At 45.5% G+C, this 17,863-nt stretch overlaps 1 protein-coding gene across 2 annotated transcripts in view; it reads right to left on the bottom strand.

Annotated features, from left to right (window-relative positions):
• Positions 1–17,863, bottom strand: part of KLHL1 (kelch like family member 1) — a 233,951-nt gene that overhangs the window by 79,197 nt on the left and 136,891 nt on the right. For both annotated transcript variants that reach the window (XM_042867520.1, XM_042867519.1), the window contains one exon: positions 11,604–11,816. In XM_042867520.1, coding sequence (XP_042723454.1) covers positions 11,604–11,816 — 213 coding nt within the window. The remainder of the gene's footprint in view (positions 1–11,603; positions 11,817–17,863) is intronic.

Genomic DNA, 17,863 nt, shown 5'->3' on the forward strand with positions numbered 1-17,863 from the left:
ACTCCGTGACAGCTATCTAGTAGTGTTAGTGTGCCTGCTGGTTTGCAATGGCTGCGCCCCAGCAGAAGGCTACTGCCACAAAAATTGTGGAGACCCAGACAGAAGTAGCCTGTCTCTGAGGGGTATGAGGATCTTAGCCAAGGAACTGGTGGGACTCATTGAAAGGTCTTTAGACTAAGTACGAAGGCAGAAGGAGACAAAACAGGGCCACTAGGGTTGACAGGGTCGTTCAAGGGCTTGTACCAAACTTGATGGGCGAAGATGGTGGAGTACAAAGGGATGGACTGGGGCAGGGGGATGCTGGGGATGCTGCTGTACTAGGGGATCCTAGATCCTCTATGAAGGCGGTGAGACGGAAACCGTAATGTGCTTGGAAAGTTATGACCTTGTTGCTATCACGGAAACATGGTGGGATGACTCCCATAACTAGAATGCCACCATTGAGGGATACTGGCTCTTTAGAACAGATAGGCGAGATAGGAAGGGTGGGGGAGTTGTACTCTGTGTCAGAGTGGATAGGCCGTGAGGAGCTCCCTGTGAGAAACAGTCAGGAACAGGTTGAGAGCCTCTAGAATTAGAGATTGGACTAACAAAGGCCAGCTGGTGATAGGGGGATACTATAGGCCACCTGATCAAGGGGAGACTGTGGATGAGGCTTTCTTGCTTCAGATGCGGGAGGCGTCCTGGAGGGGGACTTCAACCATCCGGATATCTGTTGGAAATACCACACAGTGAGCTGCAAGAGGTCCAGGAAGCTTCTGGAATGTACTGATGATGACTTTCCGGTCCAGGTGTTGGACTGACCAATCAGCGGTGCAGTGCTGCTGAATCTGCTGCTCACCAGGTTGGAGATCATTAAAGGCATTAAGGTTGGAGGCAGCCTGGGCTGCAGTGACCAAGCCCAAGGATGTGGGCCTGGCAAAGAGTGGCGTCAGGACCCTGAACTTTGGAAGAGCGAACTTAAAGCAGTTCAGTGGACTGTTGGCTAAGATCCCCTGGGATGCTGTCTTTAAAAACAAAGATGTTGGGGAGAGCTGGCTACTCTTCAAGGATGCCTTCCTGAAAGCACAAGAGCTCTCCATCCCTCTGAACAAGAAAGCGGGCAGAGGAGGTAGGAAACCGGAATGGCTCAGAAAGGACCTAATGGGCATGCTGAGGGCAAAGAAAGGTGCATACAAGCTCTGGAAACAAGGGCGTGTCACCTGAGAAGAATACAGGGATGCCATCTGGACTTGCGGACATGGGGTCAGGAAAGCCAAGGCGCAGGCGGAACTGAACTTGGTGAGAGACGTGAAAAACAATAGGAAGACATTGTACAGGTGCATTGGCCAGAAGAGGTAGGCCAAAGCGAGTGTACCTCCTTTGGTAAATGTAAAAGGAGAACTGGCTTCAAAGGACAAAAAGAAGGCTGAGGTACTGAATGAGTTCTTTGCCTCAGTCTGCACTGGCGGCCAGAATCCTAGTATTTTTCAGATTTTGCACATCCCTGAGCCGGCATCCCTAAACCTCCAGGTGGGGACAGGGATGGTAAGTCTCCCTGTAATACTGTAAGGGCAGAGCAAGTTCGAGACCGCCTCATGAGACTGAATGTTACAAGTGTGTGGGGCCAGATAACGTGCATCCCAGGGTTCTGAAGAAGCTGGCTGTGGTGGTTGCTGAGGCACTCTCCATCACATTTGAAAAATCGTGGCTGTCAGGTGAGGTCCTGGATGACTGGAGGAAGGGTCACGTCACTCCCATTTACAAGAAAGGGAGCAAGGAGGACCCGGGGAACTACAGGCTGGTGAGTCTCACCTCTGTGCCTGGGAAGATCATGGAACAGATCCTCCTGAATGACATTTTTGATCACATGTGGAATGAGCTTGTGATCTGAGACAGCCAGGACGGCTTCACCAGGGGAAGGTCATGCTTAACCAGTCTGGTGGCCTTCTATGATGGAGTGACGGCATTGGTGGACAAGGGAAAGGTGACTGATGTGATTTACCTGGACTTGAGAAAGGCCTTTGACATGGTCCCCCACCACATCCTTATCTCCAAATTGGAGGGATGTGGATTTGATGGGTGAACCACTGGATGGATAAGAAACTGGTTGAAAGGCTGCAGACAGAGGGTGGTTATAGGGGTACAGGTATGGGGCTCGTGGGAGGTGGGTCGTGAGTGTGAACGATGTCACAGGTTTCCGGGGCGGTCGGGTGTATGGGTATAAAGAGCTTTGTTGCGCAGCATTAAATTGGCATTCGGCACTTGACACTGTGTGACCGACCCATGTGTCCCTGGGCTGGGGATGTCCAGAAGGGAAGGGTCTGGAGCCCTGTGTTGTGTTGTGCCTGGCCAACCGTTAGCAACATCTGGTGACCCCGACGTGATTCAGTGTTGGGTGCGCACCCGTGGTGTACGAGGTAGCTGCTCATTATGGCTTCTTTGAAGCAGGTGGTGAGTATGCTGAAAGGAATAGGGGCTAATGTGGACTATCCGGTCCAAATGGCAGGGATGACCATGGTGCTGACGCTGCCATGCCCTGTCCCACAAGGGACATGGGTGGTGGGCTCTGGCGCTTCAGAGCACAGGTTCACTGTCCCACCTCAACAGGTAGTGCAGTCCTCTGTTACAGCACATGCCTGTTCCGACGCTGTCAAGCCCATGGAGTCCCAGCTGCTAATCGCCCTATTGCTGTCCCTAGAAGATGGCTCACAATTACAGGTAGTGCTATATGTCTAAGGTCTACTACAGCCCCGCCCCGAAAAATTCAAATTGACATGTTTGGTGGACACCGGGGCGGACATAACCACGATACCAGAAAACCAGTGGCCCCATAAATGGCCTTTAGAGACCAGCACTCATAGGGTAGGTGGAGTGTGTGGCTCAGCATATGGATGGAGGAGCCAGTACCCAGTAGTGGTGGAGTGGCTTGACGACTGAGGACCTCGCTGATCTGGTCCTCTCTGCCCATTCGTGCTGGATGTGCCTATTGCCCTGCTGGGCCGGGGTATTCTCGCCAGCGCGGGAGCAACAATCCACCTTGGCAATCCGCAGGGTTTTTGATGAGGGCCACTGCGGAAGTTCCATGTTGACATCTTAATTGGCTTTTGAATGACCCAATATGGGTGCCCCAGTGGCCCCTTTCTCAGGAGAAATTACAGGCTTTACACGAACTAGTAACTCAACAGGTGCAAGAAGGGCATTTAGTACCTTCAGTTAGTCCATGGAATAGCCCTGTGTTCGTTATAAAAAAAGAAGTCAGGGAAATGGTGTTTCCTGCACGACTTACGCAACGTAAATGACTCTATGGAAGCGATGGGGGCACTACAACCTGGATTGCCTCTCCCTCCTGTGGTCCCTCGAGATTGGCAGTGCATCATTGTAGACCTCAGACTGTTTTTTCAGCATTCCCCTTCACCCTGATGACTGCAAACGTTTTGCTCTCACGGTGCCAGCCCTGAACAATGTGGAGCCAGCAAAGCAGTTCGAGTGGGTGGTTCTTCCACAGGGCATGAAAAATTCCCCCACAATTTGCCAGATGGGTGACGCTGCAGCCCATTCGGGATCGCTGGCCCTCTCTGTTGATCATTCATTATGTGGATGATCTCCTCATTGCTGCTCCCTGACTCCCGGATGGTCTGCAGTCACAACTGCAATACGCTTTACAACAATTTGCCTTGCAGATTGGCTGCAATAAAACCCAAGTAGCCACTCCTTATAGCTACTTGAGTACAGTTCTCGCCGAACAGCTAGTCCAGCCACAAAAGATGCTGGCACCTGAGGCAACTGTCACGATGCTGCACCAGCTTCAAACACTTGTGCACCACTTCAAACACCATTGCGTCCTCCAATGGTTGCATCAATTTGTTCCCATAGTGCCTGAGGAAATCCGGCATTTCACAGACCTTTTGAAGGGGGGCACCAACTTGACAGCTCCACAAGAATTAACAGTGCAACACCATCATCTCTTGTCTAAGTTTTCTGAACGCGCAGCGGGGGGGGGGGGCTGTTGAGGTGGGATATCCAACTACCGGTGCAGGCGCACATCCTATTGCAAAAAAGCGGGGGCTACTGTGATTCTCCACCAGGGGGAACTGCATCAACCATTGCTGTTTGGTTATGTAGCGACCCCTAGAGTTGCTCTACCTCAGTGGGGCACTCTTTTAGGAGGCGCCCTCCAATGGGCTCGGGAGAAAAATCTTTCCCTCTCTGGTTCTGAACTGGGGAAATCACAGTAGAAGTTGAGCCACCAACCATCGGCTATCTATGTAAAAACTCACAACCGGTTCAAGTTGCACTCAGCGGGTTCCCAGGGGCAGTTAAAACCAAACAACATACCCCTTATTCACAGTTGTTCCAGCTTGTGACCCTTATTCCCTTTGTGCCGCTGGCTGCACAGCCTGTGAAGGACCTACTGTGTTCACAGATGCGGCAGGAAGGACACACTGATATGCTATCACTTGGTGTGAGTGAAAAGGGCCCTGGGCGACCATAACATGCACAGACCTGATCCTCTTGGTACAGCAGTTGGAGCTTAAAGCGATATTACTGGCACTCCAACAATTTGCCCATACTCCTGTCAATACTGTCACCGACAGCCAGTACTGTTTCCGGATGGCACAACTCTGCAAGGACTGCTGTGAAACTCGCATGCTGACAGCAGCAGCCCTGTACAACGCCCTATCATTGCGAGTTCATCCAGTTTTCCTGTTGCACGTTAGCAGTCATGAGGAGCTGCCAGGGTACATCATTGAGGGCAACAGAAAAGCAGATGCCGCATGCTATCATGTCTCGCTTGACCTAAACAGCGTCACAAGCATTCACATGCTCAATTCCATCAGTCTGCGTTAGCCTTGCACAGACTCTTCCAGATTCCCCTGGTGGTGGCAAGGGACGTTATTCTCGCCTGTCCCACTTGTGGGCACAGCCCCCATTCCTGGCAGGAGTTAACCCTTGAGGACTCCGGCCAAACGAACTATGGCAGATGGATGTCACTGATGTGCCCGAGTTTGGCCGACTTCACCATGTCCATGTTGCGGTGGACACCTGCAGTGGCATGCTGTGGGCCATGGCCATGACAGATCAATGAGCCCGCCAGTGTGTCCAAGCTCTCTGCATGGCTGTCGCAATATTGGGTGCCCCAGAAACGCTTAAGACAGATAACGCCCCCGGGTACTGCAGCCATGTCTTTGGCGCATAGTCAGGGTCAGGCGATCGTAGAACTTGCCCACTGAACACTGAAGGAGTGACTGCGTGTCTTTAAAGAGGGAGGAAGCTTGGAAGAACCCAAGCTCTGCCCTCTGGCCTTACTCCTTTGAGCCCTATATAGTTGCCCTATACCTGGAGGGCAGGAGAGGTGACCATCAACTCGGGGACCTGCCCGCTATCGGGGAGGTGCAGATCCGGAGCCAGGGAGGGCCTTGGTCTGAGGAGCACCTCCCATTGCTCGTGTTAGGTTGTGGGTATGCATGTGTGAGTACTCCTCAAGGCCCCTTATGGTTGCTTGCACTATGGGTCCACCTGGTCCCTTCAGGGAAATGATGCCACCTTTATTTGCAGGTGATGCTGCTTCTGCTCTGCCCTCTGACACATGCTGGATTTTGGGCTGACTATGTGGCCTCCCAGGATGCTGATGTGTGCATCTTGCTTACTGGCCTGAATGACCCAGTACAAACTTGTGCTGTGGCTCACTGCGTGGTGCCACGGGGCATCCTACGCAAAGCATTGCTTCTGTAGAGCCTTCGCCTGGTGGGCCCTCCCAGTTGGGACAGTCTGTATACCCAGATGTGGGTGTGCTCTGTAGCCAATTTCACCACGGTCAGAATCAATGTCACCACGAAACTGGAATTTAACAACCCTTTGGAGTCACCTGGATGCTACGATCAACTATGTGGTTGGGACTACCTCGTCTGCAGCCCAAGACAGACACAATAACTTTGTGCTAGGGGAGGAGAGGCTGTGTGGCACGTTGAAGTTATGGCAGAACAGCACACCAATCACTGCTTTGCAACTGCGCCCGCCATGGGTCGTCAGTGTGACCATCCGCAATTCCACAGTCCCCTGGTTGTGGGTTGGCCCAACAGGCTCTGCAGCAACACCGGTAGACTTCCTGCCTGGAGATGCATGGTTTGTAGCCGATTTGACCAGGGCATAGGGCGCTGATTCCACCTCCCACTTGGTCCAGGTGAAAACGTTGGTAAGAGTTACTGAGGTCAAGATGAAGAACCCCATTCATCTGCCGGGAACCGGGTGGGTGATTTGTGCCAATGGCAAAGCATGGAAGACCGTTACAGGCAACACAACCCTTGGACTGTGTACATTCGGGGTACTGCTCTGGCCTAAGATGACTGCCCAGGGAGCTGGACATAGAGAAAAAAGGGCACTGACTGCAAGCTATATCTCTGAGTCTTCCATGAGCAACTCTATTTGCCTAATCTATCCCTAAGGCTTTTCCTTGGCATTTTTGCTAAACCTGTGCTCACAGCCTGGACAACATCCAACGTGCAAAAATTGGCGTATATCGTTGCAAAAAACGCAAATTGATTCCCTGGCCCAAGCGCTTCATGCCTTAAAGGTCGCTCAAGAGGAGGCCATTGACTATGCTCTCACAGCCTTGGGATCAGGCTGCTCCTGGCCGGAACAGAAGGAGATTGCATGATATTGCTATTCAGAGCAACGGCTCTGTGGAGAATCTGTTGCAATGAGTGCAACAGCTGGGTCGGGAACTCCAAGACACCTCAAAGAGGATCACCATGGTGGAGGACTGGGGGTCATGGGATTGGTCCTGGCTGGGGGGTATCCTAGGGACCGTGCTCACATGGGTCATAATCGTCTTGCTGCTTATTTGTTTCGCCCCAATGTTATTCCAGATGCTAAACGATCCAATCAGATGAAACCTGATCAGTGCCCATTACTTATTGCTACCTGATGTGCTGCCCAGCGAGATATAACCAGCTGCTTTATAATTCCGGGAGGTGGGGAAACAGGGTTTACGTGGGGTGCTACTGCAGGGTCGTATGAATTATCATAAAGAGGGGGGAGTTGTAGAGGGACAGGTATGGGGCTCATGGGAGGTGGGTCGTGGGTGCAATCGGGTGTCATGGGTTTCCGGGGTGGTCGGGTGTACGGGTATAAAGAACTTCGTTGTGCAGCATTAAATTGGCATTTGGCGCTTGACACCGTGTGTTCGACCCATTTGTCCCTGGGCTGGGGATGTCCAGAACGGAAGGGTCTAGAGCCTTGTGTTGTGTTGTGCCTAGCCAGCCGATAGCAACAGTGGTCATCAATGGTTCTGTGTCCAGGTGGAGGCCAGTAACATGTGGCTTCCCCCAGGGGTCCGTCTTGGGATCAGTGCTGTTTAACATCTTTATCAATGACATCGGTGATGGAATCGAATGCACCCTCAGCAGGTTTGCTGACGACACCAAGCTGAGTGGTGCAGTCAACACAGTGGAAGGAAGGGATGCCATTCAGAGGGACCTCAACAGGCTGAAAGATCAGCCCGGGTGAACCTAAAGAGGTTCAACACAGCAAAGTGAAAGGTTTTGCACTTGGGCCAGAGGAATCCCAGGCATCGAGACAGACTAGAAGGAACGGTTCTTGAGAGCAGCCCCGCAGAGGACCTGGGGGTCTTGATGGATGAAAAGCTTAGCATAAGCAAGCAGTGTGCTCTTGCAGCTCCGAAGGCAAATGGTATCCTGGGCTCCATCAGAAGAGGAGTGGCCAGCAGGGACAGGGAGGTGATTGTACCCCTTTACTTTGCTCTTGTGAGGCCCCATCTGTAGTACCGTGTCCAGGTCTGGAGCCCCCAGTACAAGAAAGACAGAGAGCTGTTGGAGAGGGTCCAAAGGAGGGCCACAAAGAGACGATCAAGGGACTGCAGCACCTCCGCTACAAAGACAGGCTGAGGGAGCTGGGCTTGTTCAGCCTGGAGAAAAAAAGGCTGTGGGGTGACCTCATTGCAGCCTTTCAGTACATAAAGGGAGCCTACAAACAGGAGGGGAATCAACTCTTTGAAAGGGTAGATAACTGCAGGACAAGGGGAAATGGTTTTAAGTAGAGGAAGAGAAGATTTAGGTTGGATGTCAGGGGGAAGTTCTTTACAGAGAGTGGTAAGGTGCTGGAACAGGCTGCCCAGAGAGGTTGTGGATGCCCCGTCCCTGGAGATGTTCAAGGCCAGATTGAATGGGGCCCTGGGCAATCTGGTCTAGTATTAAACGGGGAGGTTGGTGGCCCTGCATGTGGCAGAGGGGGGTTGGAGATTCATGATCCTTGAGGTCCCTTCCAATCCTGGCCACTCTGTGATCAGTTTAACCAGGTCTGAGACACATTGTAATTAATATAGCAAGATCATGTATTATCCTACTCAGGTGATCTGCAAGCCTGTGAAGATGGTATTACTTAAAGTTTCACAGAGATAAAGGCAATAATATTTATGCTACTTTTTAGCATACCACTTTTTAGTTAACCCATCATTTACAAGCCACTGCAAAAACATCCATTATGAACACAGTATGCTGGTGGAGTGTAAGTTATCTTAACTATTTATGCATGTAAATGTTTATACTCTTTTAATCACACATTTCTTTCTGAGAACCATTAAAACATATGCTTAACATCTTCATTTTTCACTAGTCATGCTAGTCTCGACAGCTACTGTCATGTTGATTCCTAACTCTTGATTGTAAATTCCTCTGGAAACCCAACACCATTAGCACTTCTTCTTATTCTTGGGGAAAAAAAACATAGAAACAATGTTTTTCCCAGTAGAAGCTACTCACACTCTTGGTTGGTGCTGGAGCCTCAAAATTAACAGTTTTGTTATAATGTGTACAGACAATGAGCAAAAACTATTGAGCCTTTTACATTTATAAATGGGGTTACATCATCACTAGCAGAACATATAGGGCTAGGTGGAAGCTCATACGTGCTGCTGAATTATTGAAGGATGTTTTCTGATGCAGTTTCAGTCAGAGAGTAAGAGACATAAACACAGAATAAGTCATTCTCTTTTGGGAAAGGAACAGAAAAAGATGAGAACTCTGTCTGAATTCTGAATTATTGTGATACCCTATTACTGAAGTCTGACCACACTGCCAATAGTGAAATGAGCTATGATAAAAACACAGGCTACAAATTTAAGCCTTTATTTTAGGAGGACCTTAGGCAGTCCTTTCAAACTGTTTGTAATCTTTGCAGTCTATGACTTCGTCTTCTTTTAGTGAATTTAGAAGTAAGGAACACGAATCCGTTTTCTCAGCTGTCTAATGATTAGTTTAGAGTTTTGACCCTACTTTCCTCCAAAGAGCTTATCAGTTAATTTTCAGTGCAATTAATTTGACAGAATGTTTTGTTTGATTTATACTTAACTGTAAACCACTATGGGGGAAAATTAACCTTGTGGTAATAAATTTCCACCTTGTTCTCAATAATTTCTATTAAAACTTAACTTCAATCTGGAAATATTTTTTTTTAAAACACTTTTTCAGTGTAACTGCAAAGATTTATATGATGCAATACTCAATGATACACAAGCATGAAGTTTAGTTTTTAGATATAATAGGAAAAAAAACCATTGAAAAACTATATAATTCAAAAATAACTTTTTAAACAGTTTTGAGGCTGCTAATTTTTTCATACTCTTATCGCTGGTCACCCACCTTCTGGTTGTTCAGAAAAAAACATGTTATCTCCAAAAATTTGACTTGAGTCTGAACAAAGAAGTTTTATGACGTTTTCTCAAAGATTCATAATAAAATTCAGTTTGAGGTTAATACAACTGTATTAGAAGTTTATAGGTGCATGCCATTGATGTGTGATGCCAACATGTTTATATTTGCGAGGCATCCATGATAAGCAGAGGAAATCTAGGATTTAATTAAATTGCTAAGCGTAAGATATAGTTACGCTTCAGATTATTTAAGGTATCCAGGATATTCCCATGAGGACACCATAAACTCAAGTGAACACAGTTTGATTACATGAACAAGGGACGCTAGTGCTATTAGACATGTCTCATGGTGTCCTTACATTTTTGGGCCATAGAGACACTAAAGGAAACCTAAAAGCAAATCTGAAAATATCCAGTTAACTGTACAGGGGTTTGTTTCTATGGAAAAACACTCAGCTTGGTAATTCAGGGAGAACTTGTTTATGTGCAATTAGCAGCACAGAGGTAAGCAAAGCATGTGATGTCTAGATAACTTCTGAGCTTCTAAACGTAGAATTATTTTGATATCTTGCTGATACCTTTACTGATATTTTATCTAACAAATTTTAGGTTGAAAAATGTAAAACAAACAAAAACAGAACAAAGAAAAATTCATAAACTCTCTCTGAAACACTGCCTGTAAATCTTAGCATCATGAATTACAACAGTTCTTGTTTTAGTCATCTCCTTCCTAGCATTCTTTTCTGCTCTTTCCCTTATATTTCTCAGGGTGTCTATGAATGTTTTTGTTTACACTGAACAATATTTAGTTACGTTATGAAGGGCTACTCCAATATATATTCATCTTTCTTCCCATATTCTTCAAACATTAACTGAAACAGAATAAATACTTGGGCATGTCAGAGAATCATATGCTGTGCCTAAGCTTTCCATTGATGCGTATCAAATACCAGGACAGCTGTAGAGAAAACATTAAGAAGCATCAGTGGAATTGCATGGGAACCTGGAGGCTATCACTGCACTGTATTTAAACATTCTCTCTTAATTCTACACTAATCTGAGCAAGTGAGATGCATCCTATGTCTACAGAGAGTCCAGAAAGATATGGTTGATTAAAACATCTAACCAAACATATTCCCTATTAATAGAAATATAATTATATGAAAGGAAATCCATTTTAGTATATCTGAGGAAATACATCCCACACTCCTAATTCTCTATTTCAAGTTGGTTATTACATGCTGTATTGCCAACATCCACAGAAAGGGCATCAAAACTTTAGTACTGATTGTTCTATGGGGGTCCACTCAGTGCAATCAGAAGATCTCAGAATCCATATACTTCTTTGTCTATGAATTTCAAAAATATGAATTTCAAAAGCTTTTACAGTATCTCTGCACAACCTCTTGCAGCAGTTTAATGCTTACAGCATTTTATTATTATTATTATTATTATTATTATTATTATTATTTTGATAGATATGGAGAAAGGCTCAGAACAGCCCCATTGCTCAGCATTGCCATGCTGCAAACTAAGATTAGCCAGCAGAAGGTTTTTTTATTATTATTATTTTTATTCCTACTGTAGGTTTCCAAGAAGGGCTGTGATGGGACTCTAGTCAGTAGCCAAACAAATACACTTTTTCTCATTACTCTCATGGGATGGAGATAAAATAGAAGGAAGGTGAGAAGGCTCATTATATTGATATGACAGTCTCATAGGAAAAAGCTGTGTGTGTTGGTTAAGCAGAAAGAGGAATTCATTCAAAGATTCTCATCAGCAAGCAGATGTCCAGATGCTTTCTAGAAAGTAAGACCACAGCATGCATAGCAGCTGGACAGGAAAACACCAGAGATGACCCCCTCTTTTTTATCCTTTTTAAAAATCTTTTTATCTTTTTCTTGCTGCAGTTTTCACGATAACAGTTATTGTATTCTTATTAAAATAAAATTACCTGAGGTGGAAGAAGTGGTAGTCTTATATATGCGAGCAGCATACTTAGGTCACTGCACCGCCTCTGCATATCATACTTCACCCACATCATTAAAGCATGGAAAATGGTTTCTTCATCAGGAACATTCACATCATCGCTAGCAAGAAGTTTATGGAGTTCTTCAGCTGGTAGAAGTAAAAATTCTTGATTTCTTATAACTTCAATTATATTCTCCTGAGAAGAGGAAAGCATCACAGATTTAATAACAACACTGGAAGAAAATAAAAGTAGTTGTTAAAGTTAATATATACATAGGATTAGTTAATATCCATCTTTCTTACAGATGATAAGAAAAAAAACCCAGAGATTATTAACAACTGTATTTGTAATTAATATATAAACATATAAAATGAAAGTAAGATTGTATGGTAAAATTGTAATAAAAATATCAGAATTTAGTTATAATGGATAGAGGAGATCTATATATTTAAAAGAAGGTGCTTTCTATTGGTCCTTTGCAGGTAGATCCCACAGATGCTCACATAGAAACAGAAAAATAATTGAATGTAGTTTTGTCAGGACCTATTTTTAAATTGCTTGAGTAAATGCCAAAAGGTAATTTATATTTTTCTGGCCTTTGTTTTTGTCCACTGACTCCGAACAAAGTAAGTTTAAATTGTGTGCTTAGAATCTTGTACAGTAGCCTAGAAATGTAAGGGAAACAGTTTATAGGCACTTCCTATAAGTTGCTTAATTCATTTTAATTAAAAAGCCATAAAACTTAGAAAATTTCACTGCGCTTCTCAATAAAATGATTTATAAAGCAAAATTTAATTAAGGCTGGTTAAACTGACATTAAATCCCATTATAAAGAAAATATAACTCAACATATTATTAGAAACCAACATGAAACTTTGCAATGGCATATTAATCCAAAGTCCCAATATTATTGAAATGCATTATAATGGTAGAATACATTTTATGAACCCACAGAACTTAATTAATTTTGAATAACTTTCAGAGCAGGGATATTGAATAATTATATTATTATTTTGATTAAGATTTCTTATAATTTTAAATTGTGTTTTCTTTTGGAGATATATTTAAGAAGATCTTATTCCAGCCTCTGTACTGATTCACCATTGAACAAAAGCAACATCCAACAGTTTCCAGACAAAACATGAGCTTGCTAGGCCCAAATCTTTTCTTCTGAACATTTGAATTTCCAGTAGTTTCATGTGAGTCATGGCTAAGTAAACTGTTGCCTTTAAAAGTTTTAATGAGCAGTCGTATGTGTGTGTATAAATATATGTGCACTTATATTATATATTATATTTATGCATATTTTACATATATAAAACTGATTTCTTGATCTTCAGAGTTAAACAACAACAAACAACCTCCCTCCTTTAAGTATTTAGCATTCCTTAAATTGACTTTTGACTGTGAAAAACTTCTACATCACATTTTAATTTCTCTAATACCATTTTATTTTGAGTGGAAAAGTATATTTCAGTGGGTTGCTGTTCTATCAAAACAATGTCCCTGTATTCTTTCCAGGCTATACAACCCTGCTTCCATTTCCATTTTTCCCTCAGTTTATGCTGCATGTCATTGCACAGCCATTATGGTCACCTATGTCCCCAGCTCAACTTCTTCTGCTGCGGGATGGAGAGCATTGTGCTCTCAGAAGGCTGTCCTTAAGGAGCTACCAGCTCTGTTCTGTGCCCATGCCCTTAAGGACAGTCTCCCAGGGGTTCCCACTCAGCAGTTCCTTGAGCAGCCAGAAGTTTGCTCTCCTGAATCACAGGGTCCTTGCTCTGCTTTTTGCCAGGCCCACATTGTTCAAGATCACAAACTCAAGAATCACAAATCACCAAGGCATGGTCACTGCAGCCCAGGCTGCCTCCAATCTTAACCTCTCTAATACTCTCCTCTGCATTAGTGAGCACCAGGTCCAGTAAGGCTTCACCTTGGGATGGTCCATCTATTATCTGGACCAGGAAGTTGTTCTTGACAGAATCCAGGAATCTCCTGGATTTTCTGCTACCTGCCATGCCACTATTATATCTGGGTGGTTGAAATCCCCCATGAGGACAAGAGTCCGTGAGCAGGACACCTCCTGCAGCTGAAGCAAGAAGGCCTTGTCAACAGACTTCTCCTGATCAGGTGGCCTGTAGCAGACCCCAAACACTAGATGCCTTTCACTGGACCAATCCTTGATTTTTACCCACAAGCTCTTGACCTGATCGTTGACTGTTCCTCACACACAGCTCTTTGCAGTCTATCCACTTCCTAACATAGAGGGCAACTCCCCCACCCCTTCTACCCTGTCTATCCCTTCTGAAAAGCCTGTAGTCCTCAATCAGGGTATTCCAATTGTGGGATTTATCCCATCATGTTTCCGTGATAGCAATTAAGTCATACTTTCCCTATTGCACCACAGTTTCTAGCTCCTTGTCACAGAGTTAACTAGATCAATCTATGCCCATGGCAGGGGGGGCAGTAGCCCCCTGCCTCCCTCCCCCCAAACCCAAAAATGAGAAGGGAAAGAGAAAAGGAGTGGGGAGATGGGAGCTGGGTTCAATGAAGGAAAAAACAAAACAAAACAACAACAACAACAACAACAAAAAACAAACTAGCAGCAACGATCTTTCAAGGAAAACTTATTTTACTAACTATGATATCAGAATGCAAGATAAGACAATATAATACAATCTAATTGAAATTGAGACTAATAAATCAAATAATATAGGAGAATGTTTCTGAGACCGAGTCAAACCTGAAAAGGCTTGGAACCCTGCAGCATCCACTGCAAGGCAGTAAGAGACCACCCCACCTGGAAGGCCTAGATCCCATGACTTCCGTTAATGTACAGGGGTATAGGTACCCGGAATTGGAGCATTAACACTTTAACTCCCAGTGCACTACATGATGTTATGATGTGGAATACTGAAAAACAAAACCACGACACTCCTTCTGTTTATTTCCCATGCTTACCAGTGCTGCACGCATTGGTATAGAGGCACTTCAACTTAGCTAGTGGCCTCGTTGCCTTTTTGGAGGAGCCCTGCCTAATACCTCCAGTACAAGTCTGGGGTTTTCTCTTCCCAGGAACTATCTTCTTTTCCTAAGACTGTACTATCATGTATATTCTTTACTAAGGTGAATGTCCTTTTAAAGTTCCTGAACTCTTATTAAGAAGTAGTACTCTCAATATCGCTATGGTCTGGTTCACTAGCTAAATGATGGATCTCAACTAAGAGAGAACACTACCTTCCCTGTGTAATCCAACAAGCCATATTTCTTCCAGTAAAATCATAGAATCACCAAGGTTGGAAAAGACCTCCAAGATGATCCAGTCCAACCGTCCTCTTATCACCAATATTTCCCACTAAACCATGTCCCTCAGTGCAATATCTAAATGTTTCTTGAACACTTCCAGGGACAGTGACTCCACCACCTCCTTGGGCAGCCCATTCTAGCATCTGACTACTCTCCTAGAGAAGTATTTCCTAACGTCCAACCTTAATCTCCCCTGGCACAACTTTAGGCCACTCTCTCCAGTCTTATCGCTAGTTGCATGGGAGAAGAGTCTGACTCCCACCTCACCACAACCTCCCTTCAGGAAGTTATAGAGAACAATAAGGTTTCCTCTGGACCTCCTCTTCACCAGACTAAACAACCCCAGGTCCCTCAGCCGCTCCCCGTAAGACTTGTGCTCCAGACCCCTCACCAGCTTCATTGCTCCTCTCTTAACGTGCTCCAGGGCCTCATTGTTTTTCTTGTAGTGAGGGACCCAAAACTGGACACAGTACTCAAGGTTTGGTCTCACTAGGGCTGAGTACAGAGGAATGATCACCTCCCTGCTCCTGCTATACTATTTCTGATACAAGACAGGATACCATTGGCCTTCTTGGCCACCTAGGCACACTGCTTGCTCACGTTTAGCCTAACATCAATCAACACTGCCAGGTCCATTTCCTCTACACAGTCTTCCAGCTACTCTGTCCCAAGCCTGGGTTGTGGTCAAAGTGCAGGACCTGGCACTTGGTCTTGTTGAACTTCATCCCAATGGCCTCAGCTCAGCTACCCAGCCTGTCCAGATCCTTCTGTAGGGCTCCAGGAAGATGGACACTTCCTGCCAACTTTGTATTATCTGCAGACATACTGGCAGTGCACTCAATCCCATCATTCAGGTCATCAATAAAGACATTAGACAGGACAGACTCCAATAGTGCCCCACTGGGGAACACCACTTGTGACCTATCAACAGGTATATGAGACTCCATTCAGCACCACTCTCGGCCCAGCTGTCCAGCCAGTTCTTTACCTAGCAAAGAGCTTATTTGTTCAAGCCACGGGCTGCCAGCTTCTCCAGGAGAATACTGGAAGAATACTTTGGGAGACAGTGTCAAAGGCTTTGCTGAAGTCTAGGCAGACTACATCAACAGCCTTCCCCTCATCCACCAGGCAAGTCAGTCAATCATAGGTCAAGCAGGAACTGCCTTTCACGAACCCATGCTGGCTGGGCCCGATTCCCCAGTTGTTCTGCACTTGCTGTGTGACTTTCCTCAAGGTTACCTGCTCCGTAACCTTTCCTGGCACCAAGGTCAGACTGACAGACCAATAGTTCTCCAGATCCTCTTTACGACACATCTTATAGATGGAGACACCTTTGCAAGCCTCCAATCCTCTGGGTCCTCTCTGGTTGACCAGGAATGTTGATAGATGATGGGAAGTGGCTTGGCTATTGCCTCCACCAGCTCCCTCAGCACCCTTGGGTGGATCCCATCCAGCTCCATGGACTTGTGGCAGTCTAGGTGGACTAGTAGGTCTCTAACAGTTTCCATCTGAATCATGGGAGGTTTATTTTCCTCTCTATGCAAGAACTCCACGTCAGGAGTTAGGGTACCCCAGGGATAACTGGTCTAACTTAAAGAAAGCATTGAGAACCTCAACCTTTTCCTTATCCTCAGTGATCACATTCCCTGCTGCATCCAGTAAAGGATAGAAATTCTTCTTAGTCTTACTCTCTTTACTATTAACATATTTGAAAAAAAAACTTTTTATTCTCTTTTATCCCCAACAGCCAAGTCGAGTTCAAGCTGGGCTTCTGCCTTTCTAATTTTCTCCCTGTACATCCTAACTTCTTTGTACTTTCCTCAAGTTTCTTGTCCCTTCTTTCACAGGAAGAAGATTCTATTTTTCTCCTGGAACCTCAGGAAAAGCTCCCTGTTTATCCACGCTGGTTTTCTTCCCCACTTGCTCATCTTCCAGGGAGACAGCCAGCTCTTGCACCTTTTTCTTGAGGAGCAATCAGCTTTCCTGGACCCCCTTTCCATTCAGGACTGAATCCCAAGGAACTCTCACACCAGCATCCTAAACAGTTCAAAGTCCACCCTCTGGAAGTCCAGGGTAACAGTTTTGCTGGCCCACTCCTGACTTCAACAAAGATTGAGAACTCTACCATTTCATGACCATTCTGTCTAAGACAGCTCCTGACCTTCACTTCTCTACCACTCCTTCTCTGTTTGTAAACAGCAGGTCTAGCAGGGCACTTCCCCTGGTATGCTTTCTTACCAGCTACATCAGGAAGGCTTTGCAGTCAGCGAGGAGATATAACTCCTGGCAAGGTCACCTGATTGTCTCTTCTTCGCCTGCTCTTCTTCGCCTGCGCTTCTCTGTCTGCTTTTCTTCATCTGCTCAACTGGACTGCACTTCTCACCTCAGCATTGTGGTGAGGCCTATCCACCATTCAGACACACTCTCTCTCTCTCATTATATTTTGCTGATACTATATTTAGTAAATTAGTTTGTTCCACCTCAGATCGTTGCAGCTGTTTTCAATTATTTTGGGGTCCCCTGTTTCCCTTTTCCAGAGGTGCAGATCCACAGATGACAGCCCATGAGAACAAGGCCTGGCAATTGCACAACTTCTGCCAGCTGTTTGTAGAATGCTTCATCTGTCTCTTCATCCTGGTAAGACTATCTATAACAGACCCCTACAGGGATGTCCACCTTATTGGCTCTCCCCACGATTCTTACCCACAGAGACTCAACTTTATAATTCCCAGCGTCAAGCTCAACAACATCAAAACATTCTCAAATAGAAAGCCATGCCACCAGCCCTCTGTCCTTGCCTGTCCCTTTTGAGGAACTTACAGCAATACAATGCAGCACTCCAGTTCTGGGAGTAATCCCACCACACTTCTGTAATGACAGCTAAGTCACAGTTTGTCCATCACACAGAGGCTTCCAGCTCCTTCTGTTTATTGCCC

The sequence above is a fragment of the Lagopus leucura genome, unplaced genomic scaffold (assembly GCF_019238085.1).
Source record: "Lagopus leucura isolate 7727_CA_CO unplaced genomic scaffold, USGS_WTPT01 Super-Scaffold_100001, whole genome shotgun sequence".
Lineage (NCBI taxonomy): Eukaryota > Metazoa > Chordata > Aves > Galliformes > Phasianidae > Lagopus > Lagopus leucura.